General features: G+C 52.8%; 9 protein-coding genes across 9 annotated transcripts; 5 read left to right on the top strand and 4 right to left on the bottom strand.

Annotated features, from left to right (window-relative positions):
- Positions 1–515: 515 nt before the first annotated feature.
- Positions 516–3,837, bottom strand: P153DRAFT_128208 (Cas1p-domain-containing protein). Its single transcript, XM_033662026.1, has 3 exons — positions 3,359–3,837; positions 807–3,301; positions 516–757 (listed from the first exon to the last, which is right to left on the bottom strand). Exons 1-3 carry the CDS (start codon positions 3,471–3,473, stop codon positions 746–748), a joined length of 2,622 nt encoding a protein of 873 aa, XP_033519203.1. The 5' UTR covers positions 3,474–3,837; the 3' UTR covers positions 516–745.
- P153DRAFT_128193 (uncharacterized protein) lies at positions 3,632–4,124 on the top strand. Its single transcript, XM_033662024.1, has one exon. It carries the CDS (start codon positions 3,790–3,792, stop codon positions 4,045–4,047), a length of 258 nt encoding a protein of 85 aa, XP_033519202.1. The 5' UTR covers positions 3,632–3,789; the 3' UTR covers positions 4,048–4,124.
- Positions 3,861–5,390, bottom strand: P153DRAFT_370718 (MFS general substrate transporter). The gene has a single exon (XM_033669104.1). The coding sequence runs from the start codon at positions 5,297–5,299 to the stop codon at positions 4,202–4,204; it is 1,098 nt and encodes a 365-aa protein (XP_033519201.1). The 5' UTR covers positions 5,300–5,390; the 3' UTR covers positions 3,861–4,201.
- Positions 5,322–6,021, bottom strand: P153DRAFT_370716 (uncharacterized protein). Its single transcript, XM_033669103.1, has one exon. It carries the CDS (start codon positions 5,691–5,693, stop codon positions 5,421–5,423), a length of 273 nt encoding a protein of 90 aa, XP_033519200.1. The 5' UTR covers positions 5,694–6,021; the 3' UTR covers positions 5,322–5,420.
- Positions 5,864–6,769, top strand: P153DRAFT_128196 (uncharacterized protein). Its single transcript, XM_033662025.1, has 2 exons — positions 5,864–6,043; positions 6,216–6,769. Exons 1-2 carry the CDS (start codon positions 5,959–5,961, stop codon positions 6,662–6,664), a joined length of 534 nt encoding a protein of 177 aa, XP_033519199.1. The 5' UTR covers positions 5,864–5,958; the 3' UTR covers positions 6,665–6,769.
- A 495-nt stretch (positions 6,770–7,264) lies between these two features.
- Positions 7,265–8,946, bottom strand: P153DRAFT_379393 (SPRY domain-containing protein; the record flags this gene model as incomplete). The annotated part of the gene is made up of 3 exons (XM_033669865.1): positions 7,265–8,133; positions 8,184–8,489; positions 8,541–8,946. 3 exons carry the CDS (start codon positions 8,944–8,946, stop codon positions 7,265–7,267), a joined length of 1,581 nt encoding a protein of 526 aa, XP_033519198.1.
- Positions 8,947–12,230: 3,284 nt separating this feature from the next.
- Positions 12,231–13,121, top strand: P153DRAFT_127525 (uncharacterized protein). Its single transcript, XM_033662022.1, has 2 exons — positions 12,231–12,950; positions 13,034–13,121. Exon 1 carries the CDS (start codon positions 12,473–12,475, stop codon positions 12,881–12,883), a length of 411 nt encoding a protein of 136 aa, XP_033519197.1. The 5' UTR covers positions 12,231–12,472; the 3' UTR covers positions 12,884–12,950; positions 13,034–13,121.
- On the top strand, positions 13,122–16,437 carry P153DRAFT_127526 (ARM repeat-containing protein). The gene is made up of 2 exons (XM_033662023.1): positions 13,122–15,967; positions 16,061–16,437. Exons 1-2 carry the CDS (start codon positions 13,277–13,279, stop codon positions 16,160–16,162), a joined length of 2,793 nt encoding a protein of 930 aa, XP_033519196.1. The 5' UTR covers positions 13,122–13,276; the 3' UTR covers positions 16,163–16,437.
- P153DRAFT_127514 (uncharacterized protein) lies at positions 16,286–16,705 on the top strand. The gene has a single exon (XM_033662021.1). The coding sequence runs from the start codon at positions 16,409–16,411 to the stop codon at positions 16,649–16,651; it is 243 nt and encodes an 80-aa protein (XP_033519195.1). The 5' UTR covers positions 16,286–16,408; the 3' UTR covers positions 16,652–16,705.
- Positions 16,706–17,158: the final 453 nt, after the last annotated feature.

The following is a 17,158-nucleotide window of genomic DNA, read 5'->3' as shown; positions in this document are numbered from 1 at the left end:
TGTTGGTTGAGGAGCGAGAGCGGGATTGCGAGTGTGGGGTCGAGGTGCGAGAGGTCATCTCGTACGAGTTGGGACGGGGTGGTGGTAGGGGTGGACGATAAGAAGTGTTGGGTGGTAGATGGATCACGGCGGGGTTGTGTTTGCGGGATAAGAACGGCGGCGTTGCGGGACTATTGAGAGTTTCTTGCTACGGCCACATGGACGGGAATTGTACGTCGTTGCGGAAACATGGAGAGGGAAGGGAGGAACGTGAGGGGATCCAGGCTGCCAACATCTGCAATCGCAAAGCCCTTCGTCTGCTATTCCATCATCAGCCAGCCCCTCGGGTTCCCGCGCTTGGCTCCGATTTGTACCACCCAATCGCTAGCGCCACCAAACGTACATTATCTCTCCTCGCCTTGTATTGGAGAATCGCGCGACCTTTCCTTTTCTGAAGTAATATTGTGAAAACATCCTGCAAGTTGTCCCAGACGTCTTTTCGGCAACGATTCAAGACACAAGACGCAGCATGAGGCGGGTGGGGAACCGATATCTGATAAGATCTATTACTCCAGATATAGCATGTCGTGTACCAGTACTGTTGCATACATGTGATACAGTAATCATGCTTGTCATAACTGACCATTACTCCGAATCTAGATGCTGTGGGTATCAAATGCTATGTCCGCCAGAATGTTCCATCTTCCATTACAATACTCACCCATCGTCAACGCGTGGACGAGAATGCGCGAGATATGACAAACCCTTATTCGTACAGCTGATACTCCGTTAGTCAAAGTGAATCTGATAGAGGAAGATTCACTTACAAAATTGACGCCCCAAACGACCGCCACAACGATCAGCAACCTCTTCAACGAGCCCACAGGCAAGTCCAGCTTCCAAGCGCCGCCATCCGAACCCTCTGGACCCCGAACATTGGATATCGGCAAATCAAGGCCGGAGTCAGGAAGCCGAATCCCGTCCTCATGCCGACTGCGATGGTTACTCCTGGGAACTGTCATCTCGATCGAGTCCGGCACGCCCAGACTCCACGCCGTGAGCGTCGCCGTAGCACCATGCACCTTCCAGGCCACCCAAACAAGAATCGGGGTCAGTATCACAAGGTCACGCCATCTATCGCTCAGAAACCCTCCGTTTCCGTTGCGAAACCCGATCCTGAGAAGCCCTCGATCATCGCCAGCGAGCCATATGTGCTTCGACAACAGATGGAGCTCGAGGGCTATCCGACCCAGCCACGCAGATGATGCGAAATAGTGTCTTCGCAGGATGTGTGTTGAGTTCCTCAGGATCACGAAGGAGATGACGGGTAGCCAGGCGATGTACGGCATCCACCCATTGTAATCTGCTTGATCTAGGGAGCGACTCGTGAGGATCCAGAAGATTGGAATGGTGATTAGACTCCATCCGACAAGAAAGGGGTGGATAAACTTAGAGTAGTCTTTGATGATACGACCGAGGATATTCAGTTGCTGATGAGGCGTACTGATAATCGAACATGTGCGGACATGGATGATGGCGACAAGCAATCCGACAAACGCGACGTACTTGTCCGTTCCAAGATGAAAGCGCCATTCTTCCACATCGATACTTGCTCGAAACCCCACCCGCAGAACCACAGAAAGCAGCTCGAGCACACCCCGTTTGTGAGTGACAGCGGTAACTAGCAGCGCCGAGATCCCCACCTTTCCAACTACACACCACAGAGACTCGTTGAATCGACGACCGACCCCGAGTGTTGCATACACCACAATAAACCAAAAGCTGACGAGCGGCGCGAAGTAGTACGAGGTGTATGGCCTGCTCATTGCAAAGGCAAGTAAGACTGGGAGCGCATTCAACCGTATCACAACGCTGATCAGTCGCCGAGAAGAGTAGTCTTGCTTCTGCAGAAAGTGCATTGCGTGTCCATACCCAGAGAGGAACAAGTAGAACGCTACGAAGACCCGAGACATTTTATAGTAGTCCAAGACATCGGACGCGCCAGTGTATTCGTATGCAAGCATGTATATCTGCATCCAGCCTTTGAATTCGTCGGACTGCTCTCTTGGAAGGAACGAGGTCTCTTGAGAAGTTCCTCGAGTAGGTATTAAACGGCGAACGAAGGCAGAGGATGGAATACTCTCAATGTTGACCAGACACGATAGGACAGCTAACCCTAACAATACCCAAAAGTCGATGTGAGCGAACTGTTTAGGGAATTTGTCGAAAGTTTGTGTTCTATCTGCTATGTGGCAGTACCATATAGCGAGCGCGATAGTGAGAGCTGCCGTCAGCTTGTCGAAGGAAGTAGACTTCGAGTTCATGGAGAAGCGTCTCTTCAATTTCATCAGTATCAGAGGAGCGGTCAGAACGGCTACGAGAACCTGGACCAAATGAGGACGCCTGTACGGACTGCAGCATGTTCTGTTGTATGGATATCCATCTTTCTGCGCCGATTTCGCGTTGCATCGGAGATTGAGCACGACGTCTGCCATTTTGCTAGCGACGCGGTCATTCGGATGCATCCCACTCTCACCCATGAGTTCCGGCCAACCCTGCGTCATGTTCTGGAAAACCCACGGTACCTTGAGTCCGCGCAACGACCTGTTTTCGAGGTATTTGTTCATGGCTTCAACCTTCGAGGGTGTGATGGTCGCTTCTCGTGATGGACTGAATCGGTCGTAGAGCGGCTCCATTATGGGCGAGAAGAAGAGTTGGTCGCCAACAACATCGTCTCCGCTTGGGTTGGCGTTCTCCAGGACATGCAGTGACTTTGTCGAACTTGCAGCAGCATTGATCAAGTCGACGGCCTGCCTGAATCGGACCAAGTACTCGCCCTTGAGATGTCGAGCATGCATGAGCCCACCTCCGATGAATATGAGTACCGATCGTCTCTTTTCCCCATTCATTTCGAGTTCTTTTCCTTGTTTACGTGCTGCGTTTCGCTGTATGAGTGCCACCAGCTCCCCCCTCAACGCCGTACTATTCAGCCACGGATCCCACAGGAACTTCAATCTCGCTCCGTTGATCTCAAAGTCGACATTAGTGTGCGTATCCTTCTCATCCGCTCGCTCCCGAAAGACCCGCGCACTATCCAGTTTCCTTGCCACTGACCAAAAAACCTCCCGCGTTGTCGAGTCGCCCACAAATAGTATCTGGCCATCCTCATTACAGCTCGCAATATCAGGTCCGTTGTAGTCGTGCAGCATGCAGCCAGGCACTTGCCAGTTATGAAAAGCTTGGTGTTCGGGATTGCGGTCGGGAGAGTCGAGCCAATGGCCTTGGTGGAGGAGAGCAGTGCATTTGTACGGATCGGCGGTGTCTAGATTGCAGTTGTTAATATACGAGCACGAGCAGGAAGGTAAAGAAATTGACTTACCTAGGTACAGTCGACGGTACACATTAACAAGAACAACAGCTACTACAACCACAAGAGCAGCTCGATCAAAGACACCCGCAAAGCTCGCTGGCTTCACAAACCTGGAGCGAAGCATGCTTGCGGCTCACGTCACGCGTTGAGCATTTGGTCTCCTCGTCCAAACCAAGTGAGACGCGCAAGTGCACACGCGGCAGACATGAAAGCGCCGTGCCAGAAGGAAAGGGGAAAGCAGGCACGCAATTGTGACGACAACACGGCATGTTTCTTTCTCCATATGGACGCGACGCGCCTGTCTCGCTTGCATGGCAACAAGATCCTGTCATGTCATGACTGCCTCCAGGGTTGTTTGCTGTGGACCCACTTAAACGATAAGATATGCGAGCACATCCTGAGACGATCCGTTGATCTATTAATCCTGACAGTTGCTGTTCATGGCCGGTATAACTACTTGCTTTGACCAAACACAAGAACTGGTGCTGATTCTGTTCATGCTTGACATGCTTTTGTTTGAGGTGACATCTTCATCTGCACTAGTTACAACACCCATCACGCAATGCTTATATATAATTATAGAACATTCTAGGTCCGCAAACTTGCCGCGCGGGCCGAAACGGCAATCACGGCGATCGATCAGCAACCTGCAGACACATCTTGGCACGTACTGCACATCTTCTACAACACATATCTAAAGTACGGATTCTGCTTGTCCGTCAAGTCCATAAACGCCAACCTGTCTCGCTCATCCTCGTCTACAGCCATGCCCTCTCTCTTCTTGTTCGCGCGCAGCAGCACAAAGTACAATGCCACAGCTGATACAATAGTAATGCAGTAACTACAATCTCGTCAGCATTGGCGTCGATTTAGATAAAACCTCACGAAAGTCACGTACCAGATGATCAACCCCATCCACAGCTCCGGGTAATGATTAACCTTTGTCTCTGATTTGATGAGCTGCGGCCCGACGATGTTTCCAACACAATAGGCTACAAAGATAGCAGCAGCCATGGCGCTCTTCTTCGTGGCGCCCGCGACATTGCTCATACCAATAGCAATCGTCTGACTGACGACTGCGCCGAAAGTCCCGATGATGGAGTACCCGGCGACCGGTGTGGCGGCGTGATGTGTCCACTTGGACTTCCAAATCATTGCGCAGCCAGCGATGACGGGGAGACAGTTTACCACCAGCAGGATGAGGCGTATATTCGGAATACGTGAGGAGAGGTACCCGCAGAGCAGGATGGTGATGAGACAGATGCCGCCGAGTGGGAACTGAAGGAGGATAGACTGGAGAGACGACCAGCCGAATGTGCTCACGATCAGTGGCCCGAAGCCAGATACTGCTCCGTTGACAGTATATGCTGAAGCCATGAGGATGAAGACGAGCCAGAGTTTGATGTCCAGGAACGCTTCTTTGAGTTGCGACATCTTGATCTTCTGGCATCGCACACCGGTCTGGCCTTTGCGGAGACGTTCGACGGCGACGATACGCTCTGCTGGTGTGAGGAACCATGCTGATGCCGGGGAATTGGGAATGAAGAAACACCAGATGCCAAAGAAGAGAGTCAGACATCCCGCCAAGATATAAATGTACTGCCATCTCTTCAAGTCACCACCACTAATTTGTGCGAAGCCGTAGTTGAGCGCAGAGCCGATGATAGTGAACAGCCCAGTCGCAGAGAACCACCACGACTGCCTCAGCGCTTGCTCTTCTTGCGTGTAGTAGCCGCTTATGATACACATGAAGCCAGTCGGGATGATGGACTCGACGAACCCCAGGAAGAACCGCTGGGCATAGAGACCCTTGTAGGTCGTCACAGCCGCCGTGAGCATGCAAATGGTAGCCCAGATAACAACGACACCTCCCAGGATGCGGCCTAGGTTGAATCGCTGCAGCGCAAACGTCATCGGGTAGAGGCCAGCCAGCATGCCAAAGTAGAACATGGACGTTGCCCAACTCAATCTTTGTGTATTCGTCGTAGGCGGCGTGGTTGACGTATTAACAACACTCAGTTGCAAATCTTTCGTCATGCCGAACAGAGCTGCGGAACCCAGGATCGCCTTGTCATAGTACACCAATCCATATCCTGTTCACCTCAGCACTAACTACAACTTGACAGCAAGGACAATACGCACCCACAACCATGGCCGGAATGAGAAACATGTCTATCTTCCTCAGCACTCTAACCTCCATCTCTGGATCGATGTCTCTCGCATGTTCCCCAACAAGAGCAATCGCTACATCCTTGTCCAGTGACAGTGAACTCGCGCCCGACTCAGGATCACGGCGGCCATGCTGTGGCAAGACGCGCTTCTCGTCGACTTGGGCAGATGCCATGATATGAAATCAGCAAAGATACAAGATGGAATGACAACGTACGACGGCAGAACGGTTGGGAAAGTTTTCCACATTTACATGTCCGTCATGGTTCATGCGCCACTAGTGCACATCAACACATATGCACGTCGCAGAAGCGAAGACCACACACACAGGCTCGTTTACCCATGTGTTGCGAGCATGTAAATCTGTGATTGGATAGAGACGTTGAAATGGTACCTTTTGTCCGAGGAGGTGCTCGAGGCTAGAACTTGGCAGTAGCGTGATGATGGGATGCTTTGACAACACCTCCACATCATGCGGAAAGCGCCTCTTTACTGATGGACTCCTGATGTCTCATATTTCTCCAGGTAAGACATTTTCTCTTTTGGAGTATCCATACATCCGTAGCGTTGCAAGATGGCTCATTCAAAGCATCGTACCACCACGCTATTCCCGGTTTCTACCACCTAGCGCGCTGTCACAGAAACCAGTAAACCTAGACCAAAAGAAGAATAGCCAAGATGACATAATCTCCCCCAGCTACAAAAATTCAACCGCCGTTCATCTGCACACACACATACCAACGCGTCACGTCCACAACACCACACTCGCAGTGCACAATCCGCACCACACACCAAGTACCACGACAACCTGCTGCTCCAGCCCTTTCATACAAGGACCAGAGCAAGCCCTACACCCCACAACCAATTCCCTCTGTAAACCCCCCAAAAAATAGTCTCCCGCCTCGCTCGATCCGCTGCCTCAATCAGCAGACCTTGAGCTGGATGCACACGAAGTCCCTCCCTCCCTCCCCTTTTTCCCTTCCGGGGGTTAGAGTGGAGGGGAGGAGGGGTTTCGGCGCTGTACGCAGACAAGAAGATAGACCACTTGCGACGATTTTTGAGTACGGAGCCCCCTTGATTCCATGTGGAGGTCTGCGTAATTTATCTGTCGGGACATTATATATTTTTGTTCATGAACTGGTGTGATTTGTTGTGTGATGCTTGAAGGTTATGTGGATGTCTTGTCTTGTCATGTCTTGGTTACGGAAGTGGGTGGGATAGATACGGGAGGATATGTAATGTGATTCAGAACAGAGGAACGCGCGTGTGTATTTCTCCTTCTCTCTCCTTCTCTCTCTCTCTCAACCAAACAACACGGTTATGGTTATAGTTATGATAAGTGCGCAACGCACCACATGGAGCCCGTACGAATAATCCAATGTACAAAGAAAACCCCACCGCTCAGACACAAGAAAACACAACACACAGCTGCTCGCATCCCACACACAGTCATAGCCCCCACCAGTGAAAAACACATGCTCGCTCTGCAAAAAAAAAAGAACGCCAGCAGCTCAGACGGAAGCGTCCTGTGCCCACAGACAGTGCCCAATACAACCCGCCCTTCAACACGCCGTGCGTTTTCGTCGCAGCGCATCAGCCCCCGATGAAATTGTGACGACAAGGAGAGAAAGGTGGCAAGTGGGATAGAAAGAGGGGAGAAAGAAGGGAGGGAGGGGGGGTATAGTTTGATGACGTGCAAAGAAAACAGTACAAAGGGAAAAAAACCCCGACAACAATTGCGACTCGTCACCGCGGGCCTCCTCGATGGGGGGTGCGGGAAGTCTGTGTCGAGCTGCGGACTCTGATCTGCGGAGTCTGCAGGCGCGGTGCATCGGCGACGGCCGCTGCGTAGGTGGGGATGGGCGGGTCGTTTTCCTGCTGGTTTTGCAGGAGGGGAGCTCGCTCGTCCCAGTAGCCTTGCGTGTGTCTGGCTGTAGTGTTGAGACTTGGCGATCCTACGGGGCTGGTGTATTCTGGTGGGAGATCGCTGGGTTGCAGGAAGCCAAGACCTTGTGCGGTCACAATCGCCGTGCTGTGGTCTGTGCTGGTGCCTTCGCCGACATCTTCGTTCGAGTCGACAAGGCTAAGTGCTGCCAGGGATATGTCTGTTGGGCTGCGTGTCGGTCCTGGGCTTGTCGGTTGGTTTCGCCCGAATCGCATCTGCTGGCTGTTGGTCCGTGCATGTCCGAAGCCAGCCGAGATGTAGCTGCCGCCCATTCCTTCCCTTATGCCATCGCGACCAGAGTCCAGGAGAATTGATCCTTGTTCGCTGCCGTACGGTGGTGGAGGAGCCAGGCTGCCCGTCTGTGGTGCCAGGCCCCACTTCTTCACATTGGCTTCGATGAACACAAATCCCATCTGACCGAAGTTGACATGCACTTGACAAGGTCCGTTGGCGCCGACAGTCGGGAAAAAGTTCTGCGCCTTGAGGCCATGGGCGACATCGTCGAGCTTTTTGCCGTTGCGCGTGAAGAATATTGTTCCAGTTCGGGGTCTGTATCCAACGCCAATGACATCTCCTTGAACGTAAGCAGGACCATAGGCGGTAGGTGTGAAGGGCTGGTTATGTCGCCGATTTCCGTTGGCCATGTACGATATGGAAGACCTGTGATATCCTATACACATGTTAGCGTGCGAACGAGGATGGGTGGGATGATCGACGCACCTGGCAGCCTGAACAGCGGATACGGCTTTGTCGTCACACCAATGGCGATGCTGGTGGTCTCTGACTTTTCGTAGATCTTGGCCTCCCAGTAGTAGACGTCGTTTTGCTTGGGTATCGGTAGGTTGCTCTGGACGCTGCACTCCGAGTCGAAGAACTCAATCTCGGTCCGGCCTTCGACGAAGCAGTTGGCAATCTCCAGCTCTGGCTCAAACTCCCAGGCCGAAACACCCTTCTCTTGTATGGCTAAGAACTGCGATAAGGATATGTCGGTCTGCACAGACTCTGGTGGGTTTACTTGTACAAAGGCTATGCACGGTCAGCAAGCGGATCCTCTCCTTCAACGCGAAAGCGCATTACCTTTGGCCCTCAGGTACTCTGTTCTCTGTATATCATCCATGTCCTCCAGCGCATCCGCCTCGTCCCTCGCAAACTGTTGCTCATCGTCGTATTCGCCAGGCCGTGTTATCCGGTCCAGGAAGATGCGGCCCTGTTGTGTGTAGCGGAAGTAGAAGACGATAACAGCGATGATGAGGCAAAGCCCAGCAGCGCCCAGGACGGAGAATATGCCAATCATGATGCCCTTTGCTGTCGACCCCAGGTTGTTTCTTTGTATGTGCACGCCATTTTCCTGTGATGTGTGATGGCGTTGGGCGATCTGTAGCAAGGAGGTTGCCAGGGCGGATGGCGCATGCTCGCTCGGGAGATAGGACCGGGAGAGGGTTGTGGGCGGCGAGGCAGCCTGCAGCGGCTGTTGCGGCAGCATTGTGAGTACGCGTTCGGTGTGCTACCGTCGCCGGTGAAGTGCAGAGGCTCTGCGACGGGCCAAGGTCGTTGCAGCAGGCGCGGCGACGCTCGCAGCGGATCGCGCCCTGCGACTTGTTGATGAAGCGGCGGGGGGTCGTGCGGTGGCCAGTGACGTACGGCGACGACGACGACGGAGATGCGGTCGACGCGATAGCGATGCAGGCGGCGGTAGGAGTGTGTCGATGGGCGTCCAAGGCAACGCGGGGTTGTCGGTAGAAGGAAGAGACGGCTCAGAGGTGTGGTGCGTCGATGTGCGTCGATGTGTGGTTGGCAGCCAACGCGTGGGACTGCTTAGCTGGTCGTGCCTGCTTCGCCACTTCCGCCTGCATGCAGTGTACACGACACTCCTGGATCAACGCTCACTCGCCGAGTGGGCCTCAGCTGCGTAGATCTTGTCGCGTGAATGGTGAGTTGTCAGCGAGAGGGCGCGCCTGCAAAGATGCGCATCGACAGTGGAATCTCCGGGACCCGTCAGCTCCGCCGTGGCTGCTGTCTCGCCCGTCACAGCAATCCAGACCTCACCTCGCCGCACAGCTCTGGAATTGGCCTGCGTTTGGAGCCTGAATGGACTTTGAAATTGGCACACAGCTGCAATCGCCTTGACCACGCGTGAGGGAGATGATTTTGCTTAGTCTTGAGGCTTTGTTTTTTGTTCAAACGGCCACCCCTCTGCCCGCACGCGTCGCACCATTGTGAAACGCGATAGTGCAGAGCCGCCACAAGGCGCTATCTATGAATAGACGATCTGAAGACAGCCGCCGGCTGATCTGCTGGGCGAGTTTCAGTATCCTTGGAAATGAACATGTCATATGTGCCTAGTTGCTAACATCTTGTGCAATGTCGCCATCCTGTTCACATCGCAGCGCATCCTTGGAGAACAACAACCCGCTGGCTGTGTTTGTGTTGTTTTGCCATGAACGGCGAGCTACAATACCATCTTCATCCAACCTTGCCATGACACAGAAGGGGTTGTCCTGCTTTCAAAGAAACATGCTGGTTCTGCCATTCACTTCAACTCTACCAACTCAGCATGAAGAACTGACAACTGTGAAAGACCAACTTGGTGAGTAGCAGTGCAAATGTCATAATCACACCACCTTGAATGAAAGCTAAACATTCAGAAGAGATTTTGTTTCCGGGTAAGACCTTGTAAATCAAAGAACGGCGAGGTTACAACAATGGGATTTCCAGACAAAGAAACGAGCTGTCATCTCGACTTGACGCGTCGCTTCGACGCCTCCACAATCTGCTATCCGTCTCTAGTCGCCGTCTTGCTTTCTTCTGGTGGGTCTTCAAAGAGTCGGCGATAAGCTACAAAACCGAGTGTGCGATACTTGAAACGCTCAAGATATCCGTCTTATCTTCCAGGATACGAAGATTTACAATCGTCATCAGAATAGCGTGCAAGCCCGTAAGGATACAGATGTTTGTAGGGATGAAGGCGAGGTTCGATTCTGCCATGATGAGAGGAGTCGATGTGTCGAGTAGCTCGGGCTGTCTGCTTTGTGTAACATGCGCAGTCGGTCGCTTGCAGAATAACTCCCAAGCTGTAGGTCAAGCTATGAGCAAAGACACTCTCGAGCAGATACGCTAACTCTATCCGTGGCTGCGACAAACGAACTTGTCCCCCAAGTTTCCCCACCAGAAATGGTGAATTGCAAACTTTGGCTCCTTTCGTTCTCATGTCAGTGTGCTTGGGGGGCTGTCCATACGATGCTAGAGGTGCTGAGGTTATGAGAAGAGTATGGGTCTCAATCAGGGTATCTGAGAAAGGGAAGATATCGAGTCGAGGACCCACAGGTCAAGGGCATATGTTTGTGCGACATGGCGAGCATCACAGTAAGTGATCCGCTGACGAGCAGGTGGGTCTCTTGATAGCCTTCAGACGGACAGAGTGCATTGTGAAACGTGCCTTTTGGCTTCCCCAATGAGGAGACGGGCTTAGATCGCGCGTCTGGATCTTGGAGGCTTCGCAACGTCTGTTTGTCCGACTTGTACAAGCACACGAAGCCGCACTTGGACTCATCACAACTTCGCAGCAATGGTTGCCGTTCTTGTGCCGCTCTCTTTGTGGACTGTGTCTCTCCTAGTTGCAGAAGCATAGCCTGGTTTGTCCTTGATGTGGTAGGAAATTCACCAGAGATTCGGCTGAAAGGTGGTATGTTGTCTATCTTTCGATCTCCCAGTCGTTCTCTAATCGGCTCATGTCATCGCCAAGCCAGTACACTTTCGATGTGACATCCTATGCCGATGCAGACAAAGAAGCCCAAGTACGAAGTCCCTCTTTGAGTCTCTGGTTGACATGGATCTCAATTGGCAGTGCACCCAGTCTCTCCATTCAATAGCAGGGCCTCGGGCCCTATTGCCTAGGAGGTGGAGTGATTCGACGGTTTTATTAACTATCCCGCCTGGACGAAAGTCGCAGCTTTTACCTAAAGAGGATATACCACATAGCAAAGTAATGGATTTCTGAATTTGCACCAAACAGCAATCGCAGATGAACTGGCAACAGTAGCATACCTTCTGCCAAGATGTTAGGATAGTCAAAAGTCGGTGTCGCTTTTTCAACACTCAGCTGCAAACACACAAGTAGCTGGTCAAATCCCAAAGCCTCGAGCACTTCATTCGACAACAGACAAGGTGTAACGTCGCAGATGGATTGGCAGATCGTCAAGTGTTGCAGGTTGGAGAACACCTTGATGTACAGATGGCAGAAGACAGAGGATGCTACGACCCTTCGTAGAGAGATGGAACCCTGAAGGTGGTAGAAGGAATCCCATAAGATGTCTTCAAACGCGTCGCCTTGCTCGGTATGCACGAACTATCCCAATCGGCTTGGATTGCATCTGGGTGGAGACTGGTTCTCAAGTTCAACAATTCACCTCTTCGTTGGTTGAGATCAGCTCTACAGAGCTGTCATCAGAAGGCTCGATCATCCCGGCATTTTGTCTGGTGACCGCGAGTCTTCGAGACGACGGTGAGTATGTCGACCCATGCTGACGCCGTAGCGAGGTCTGGGTACCTCCTCGATCGGGAAACGCTGGACCAGATCTGCCATTGCCTTGTGACCGTGGTAACCGCAGGTTGCAAGCGACGAGTCGTACCTAAAACGCAAAGACCGTCTCGCTTGTAAAGCAGACGGTGGAGGTAGGCAGTATTCTTAGTCTGTGTATAAGCGAAGTCCAGATGAATGCGATCATGATAGAACGACGAGATGCCCAATATCACACTGCTCTTCTTGGTAGCTGGGGACTCATAGTGGAGTCAATCTTTCGTTGTCGAGTTCTGCGTCATCTGCCTCTCTTGTTGCATGGGGAAGGTCGACGGCCTCAGCCGACTCGAAGAAGGCAGACTCAAAGCGAAGTCCTGCTCACTGTGTGCATATGGATGTTTGAGGGCGCTGGTGCAGACGGATATCTGTTTAGTGCAGAGGTACAGATGCAGGTGCGGTGCAACGTGCAAGCCGCCTCTTTGCCACACGTCAGATGTGTCATGGCTACCCTGGGAAGCCCTATAGCTCGAGCAACCGAAACACCATAATGAGGCACGTCGGTGTTGATTGTTGGGGACTGCATGCGGTGTGGGACGTGGGTGTCGACACTCGGAGGAGCTGTTGCCATCACTTGTCGAGGCTAGTGGAGTGGGTAGGACCGCGGCGACCCACCAATTCACAATTCTTACGCCCACTTCCCCCGTACCTACCTCAGTCGTCGTCGTGTCAAGGCCCGCCGACTGCGCTGCCAAACTCGTCTTCGCCTTGCTGCATTGTCGCACCGCAGCCCTATCCGCCCACTGTGCAGCCCGAGGCGCACAATTGTACTGGTCCACTGCAGGAAGCCGTTGCCCCGCGCCCCCTACAAGCAAACTTGCTGCTGCAGAAGACGCCAATATTTTAGACGACCTAGCATCTGTAGGACCTGGGAAAATGATCGTGGCCTTGTAGAACCACCCATTACGCGAGTTGTACGTAGCGCTGGCCTCGCATCAATTTGGCCCTTTGCTCCCCCCACGCGCAAAGCAGAGCTAACCATGAACTGCACCAACAGACCCAGCTTCCGGCGCCACCAGAGCCTCCTCCTCCCCTCGTCTCCTCTGCTCCGTAGGGCAGGACCCGTATTGCTCCCGGCATCGCTCTCCGCAGTGCTTTTCGAGCCAGCTTCATATCCTCCCCGCATCGCAAATCACACATCGCTTCGCCATGGCGTGGCAACCCGAGGAAGAGCCTTTACGGCAGCTGGCGCAGTGTCTGAAGGACTCTCTGAGTGCCTACGACAAGAACGCGCAGAAGAATGCAGAGATTGTTAGTCACCCTGAAGTGCCCACCACGAGGCCTCATCGCGCTGACCCCACGGGCTCTACAGATGCTCAAATCAGCCAGGAGCTCCCCTGATATTGACAAATATCTCGCCTACGTCTTCTCGAGCAGCCAGCCTCCGCCCGCTGTCAGCATGGATGCAGCCCACTACACCCACGCCCGCGCCGCTGCGGCCATTATGCTCAAGAACGATGTCAAAACCTCATACAAGTCCATGCCCGAGTCCACGCAAGCCTACATAAGATCCATCATCTTAGTAGGTCTCCAGGACCCAAGCGCACAGATGCGAGGATACGCGGGGAACGTCATAACCGAAATTGTGCGGCAGGGTGGTATCATGGGCTGGCCGCAGATCCTCTCAGACCTCATCAACATGATAAGCAATGCAGACGGCAACGTTTCTGCTCAGGCGCAAGAAGGAGGCATGAGTGCGTTGTTGAAGATATGCGAAGACAGCAGAAAAGCCCTCGACAGGCAGTACCAGGGTCAACGGCCGCTGAGCTTCCTCTTCCCGAAGCTACTAGAGATTACCAACAGCCCTGTGCCCAAAGTACGGGTCGATGCGCTAGCCAGTATCAACGTGTTTATCCCAGATAAATCTCAGACTGTGCTTTCGAATCTCGATGCACTGATGCAACAACTCTTCCAGCTCGCCAGCGACTCAAGTGAGGAAGTTCGTCAGTTTGTTTGCAGGACTTTTGTTCACATTGCGGATATTGCACCGGAGAAAATCATACCTCACATGTCGGGTCTAGTCGATTACATGGTCACGCAGCAACGCAGTGTCAAGAACCCAGAGCTGGCGTTGGACGCGGCTGAGTTCTGGTTGTGTGTCAGTGAGCACGAGAAGATGCGTGAACACCTAGGCCCCTACTTGTCCAAGGTCGTTCCTGTGCTTCTCGAGAGCATGGTCCACAGTGAAGATGAAATTTTGCGTCTCGAGGGCGAGGAAGAGGACTACGAGGTCGAGGATCGAGAACAAGACATCAAGCCCACTTTCGCAGTCAGCAAAACAGGGAGATCAATGGCCGCCGGCAATGGGGACGGTGCTGCGGTGGTCAACGGGAGCACAGGACCTACAGAGGACGACCTCAGTGACGGCGAGATCGATGACTTTGATGACGAAGACGACTATGACGACAACCCCGAAGATGCATGGAACCTCCGAAAATGCTCGGCTGCAGCTCTGGACGTGCTGGCCTCTGTATTCCACGAGTCCGTTTTCGAGGCTACCCTTCCGTACCTGACCACAAACCTCAGCCACGCCGAATGGCCACACCGAGAGTCGGCTGTCCTCGCTCTTGGCGCAATAGCGGATGGCTGCATGGCCTTTGTCGAGCCACATCTGCCCATGCTCACTCCCTACCTGATATCGCTTCTGACAGACTCCAAGCCTGTTGTCCGGAAGATCACATGTTGGTCCCTCGGGCGTTACTCGGGATGGGCAGCACACCTCGATCCAGCCGGGAAGCAGCAGTTTTTCGAGCCGATGATGGACGGAATACTAAAGAAGATGCTGGACCCCAACAAAGGTGTTCAGGAAGCTGCTGCATCTGCATTTGCGAATCTCGAGGAGAAAGCAAACGTCGAGCTCAAAGACTACTGCCGTGTCATTGTCAATCAGTTTGTACAATGCTTTGCGGTGTACAAGGACCGAAACATGTTCATCCTGTACGATTGCGTCCAGACCCTAGCCGAACACGTTGGGCCTGCACTCGCACAGGAAGACCTTGTCAATATGCTTATGCCAGCACTAATACAACGTTGGAACAAGGTATCAGATCAATCAAGAGAGATGTTTCCCCTACTCGAATGTCTGTCGTACGTCGCAACGGCGTTGGGCAGTATGTTTGCACAGTATGCGCCGGGCATCTTTGCTCGATGCATAAAAGTCATCCAACGCAACCTGGAAGACGGTGTCATGGCATCTGAGAACCCCGGAATGGAGATTCCTGACAAGGACTTTCTCGTCACCAGTCTTGACCTGCTCAGCGCAATCGTTCAAGCTCTACAACGTCAAGACAGTGCTCAGCTGGTGGCAGCATCACCAAACTTCTTCCAGCTGTTGGCCTTTTGCATGAAACACCCCGAGAACGATGTACGACAGTCCGCTTATGCACTTCTGGGAGACTGCGCCATCTATGTGTTCGAACAGCTACAGCCATGTCTCCCAACAATCCTCGAGATCCTCATCGAACAACTCGACGTCTCTCAAATACATCTCCGCGCCGACGAAACAGGGTACTCAGTTATTAACAATGCCTGCTGGTCTGTTGGAGAGATCGCCATGAGGCAGAAGGACGGCATGCAGCCGTATGTAGACCGACTCCTGCGAACCGTGGGAACCATTCTGTTCGACGAAAACGTGCCCGAATCGCTGAACGAAAACGCGGCCATTTCGCTGGGAAGACTGGGTCTAGGATGCGCACAACAACTTGCCGTGCATCTCGCCCAGATTGCTCCTCCTTTCATTCGCGTAATCAAAAAGGTCATGTGGACCGACGAAAAAAGCGACGCCCTCACTGGCTTCATGCGCATGATACTCGCCAACCCCGGAGCCATGGAGCAATCGCTGCTCGAGTTCTTTAGTGAAATGGCACATGCAGACCGAGCCCTAGTGACGCGTCCCGTGGGACAAAACGCATTCCGAGAAACATTCCAAGAAGTAAGTCAAGTCTTGTTCTTCCCCCCCCCCCCTCTACGCACGCACGCACGCACGCACGACGACTTTTACATTCGGGCTAACAAAGGCGACAAGGTCATCCAGCTGTACAAAGGCATGATTGGGAACTTCGACTCCTTTTTGGGAGCGCTACCCCCGGACCAAGGGACCAGATTCCGCGAGCTGTACGCCGTCTGAATCCACTCCACCCCTTTCTTTTCTGTTCACATGTGGGGTGCGGGCGTTGGATTATTGGGGAAAAGGATAGAGGAAGAGATGGATACCAAAAGGGGGGCTTACGAGTCTTTGAACCATGGGGCGAGGAAAGGAAAGGAAAGGAAAGGAGGGGTGGCTGCGAGGGATGTGGGGGGGAGGCGGGGAGGGGCAATGATATGAGCATTTACGACAATGGAATGAGAGTGTTTTTTTGGCATCTTTGTAGACATGTTTTTCAGCGAAACTTCCTTAATCGCATATGACGGCGGGGTGCGGGGGGGGGGCCGGGCAGCTTTGCACACAAAGGGCTCATGTCATGTTTGGTATGGTATGGTTTTGGGGTGGGTTTTTTTTTACTACGCTCCCTTCCTCACCGATAACCGAGTACAGATTTTACAGATTACCGACATTTTCAGGCGTTTTCTTTTTTCTTCTTCTTTCCTGTTGATAACGCACGGCATCGGTACATAGCAGTAGATAGCTTTTTGAAATGTTTTAGTATTGTATGGGGCCCTTGGCGACTTGATTGTTCGATCATGTGTGTGTGTGTGTGTGTTTTTTGTTTTCGGCGTGCGCGATTTCAACATCTGTCTGTACGGGTAATGAATGGTGTTAGTTGCTTTGATAACAAGCGGTGGGCATGATGATCTGCAAGGTCGTAACATGGTTGTTCTGCAGAACAAAGGATGGGTGTGCTTTGCCTTTGTTTCTTTTGTTTTGCGGGGACCGGGGTAGGGGTAGAGGGGGGTGTTAGCTCATCTGTGGGACCGGGCGGGAGGATGAATGGCTGGTAGGTGCATGTGCGCGTATGTGCGTGTGAGAGTGTAAGTCGCTTGCAGCGGAAATAATATGTCGTAACGGTCCTTGTCGACGTATAGGTGAAATACCTGTCTGTGTGTGGTTCGCTGATCTTCTGTCTAGTAGCTCGGCGAGGCGAGGGATTTGCTTTTGCTGCGGCCCGGATGCATCCTTCCAGGC

This window comes from Dothidotthia symphoricarpi (genome assembly GCF_010015815.1).
Source record: "Dothidotthia symphoricarpi CBS 119687 unplaced genomic scaffold P153scaffold_22, whole genome shotgun sequence".
Classification (NCBI taxonomy): domain Eukaryota; kingdom Fungi; phylum Ascomycota; class Dothideomycetes; order Pleosporales; family Dothidotthiaceae; genus Dothidotthia; species Dothidotthia symphoricarpi.
The sequence above is the reverse complement of the archived record's forward strand: the minus strand, read 5'-3'. Positions and strand labels throughout refer to the sequence as shown.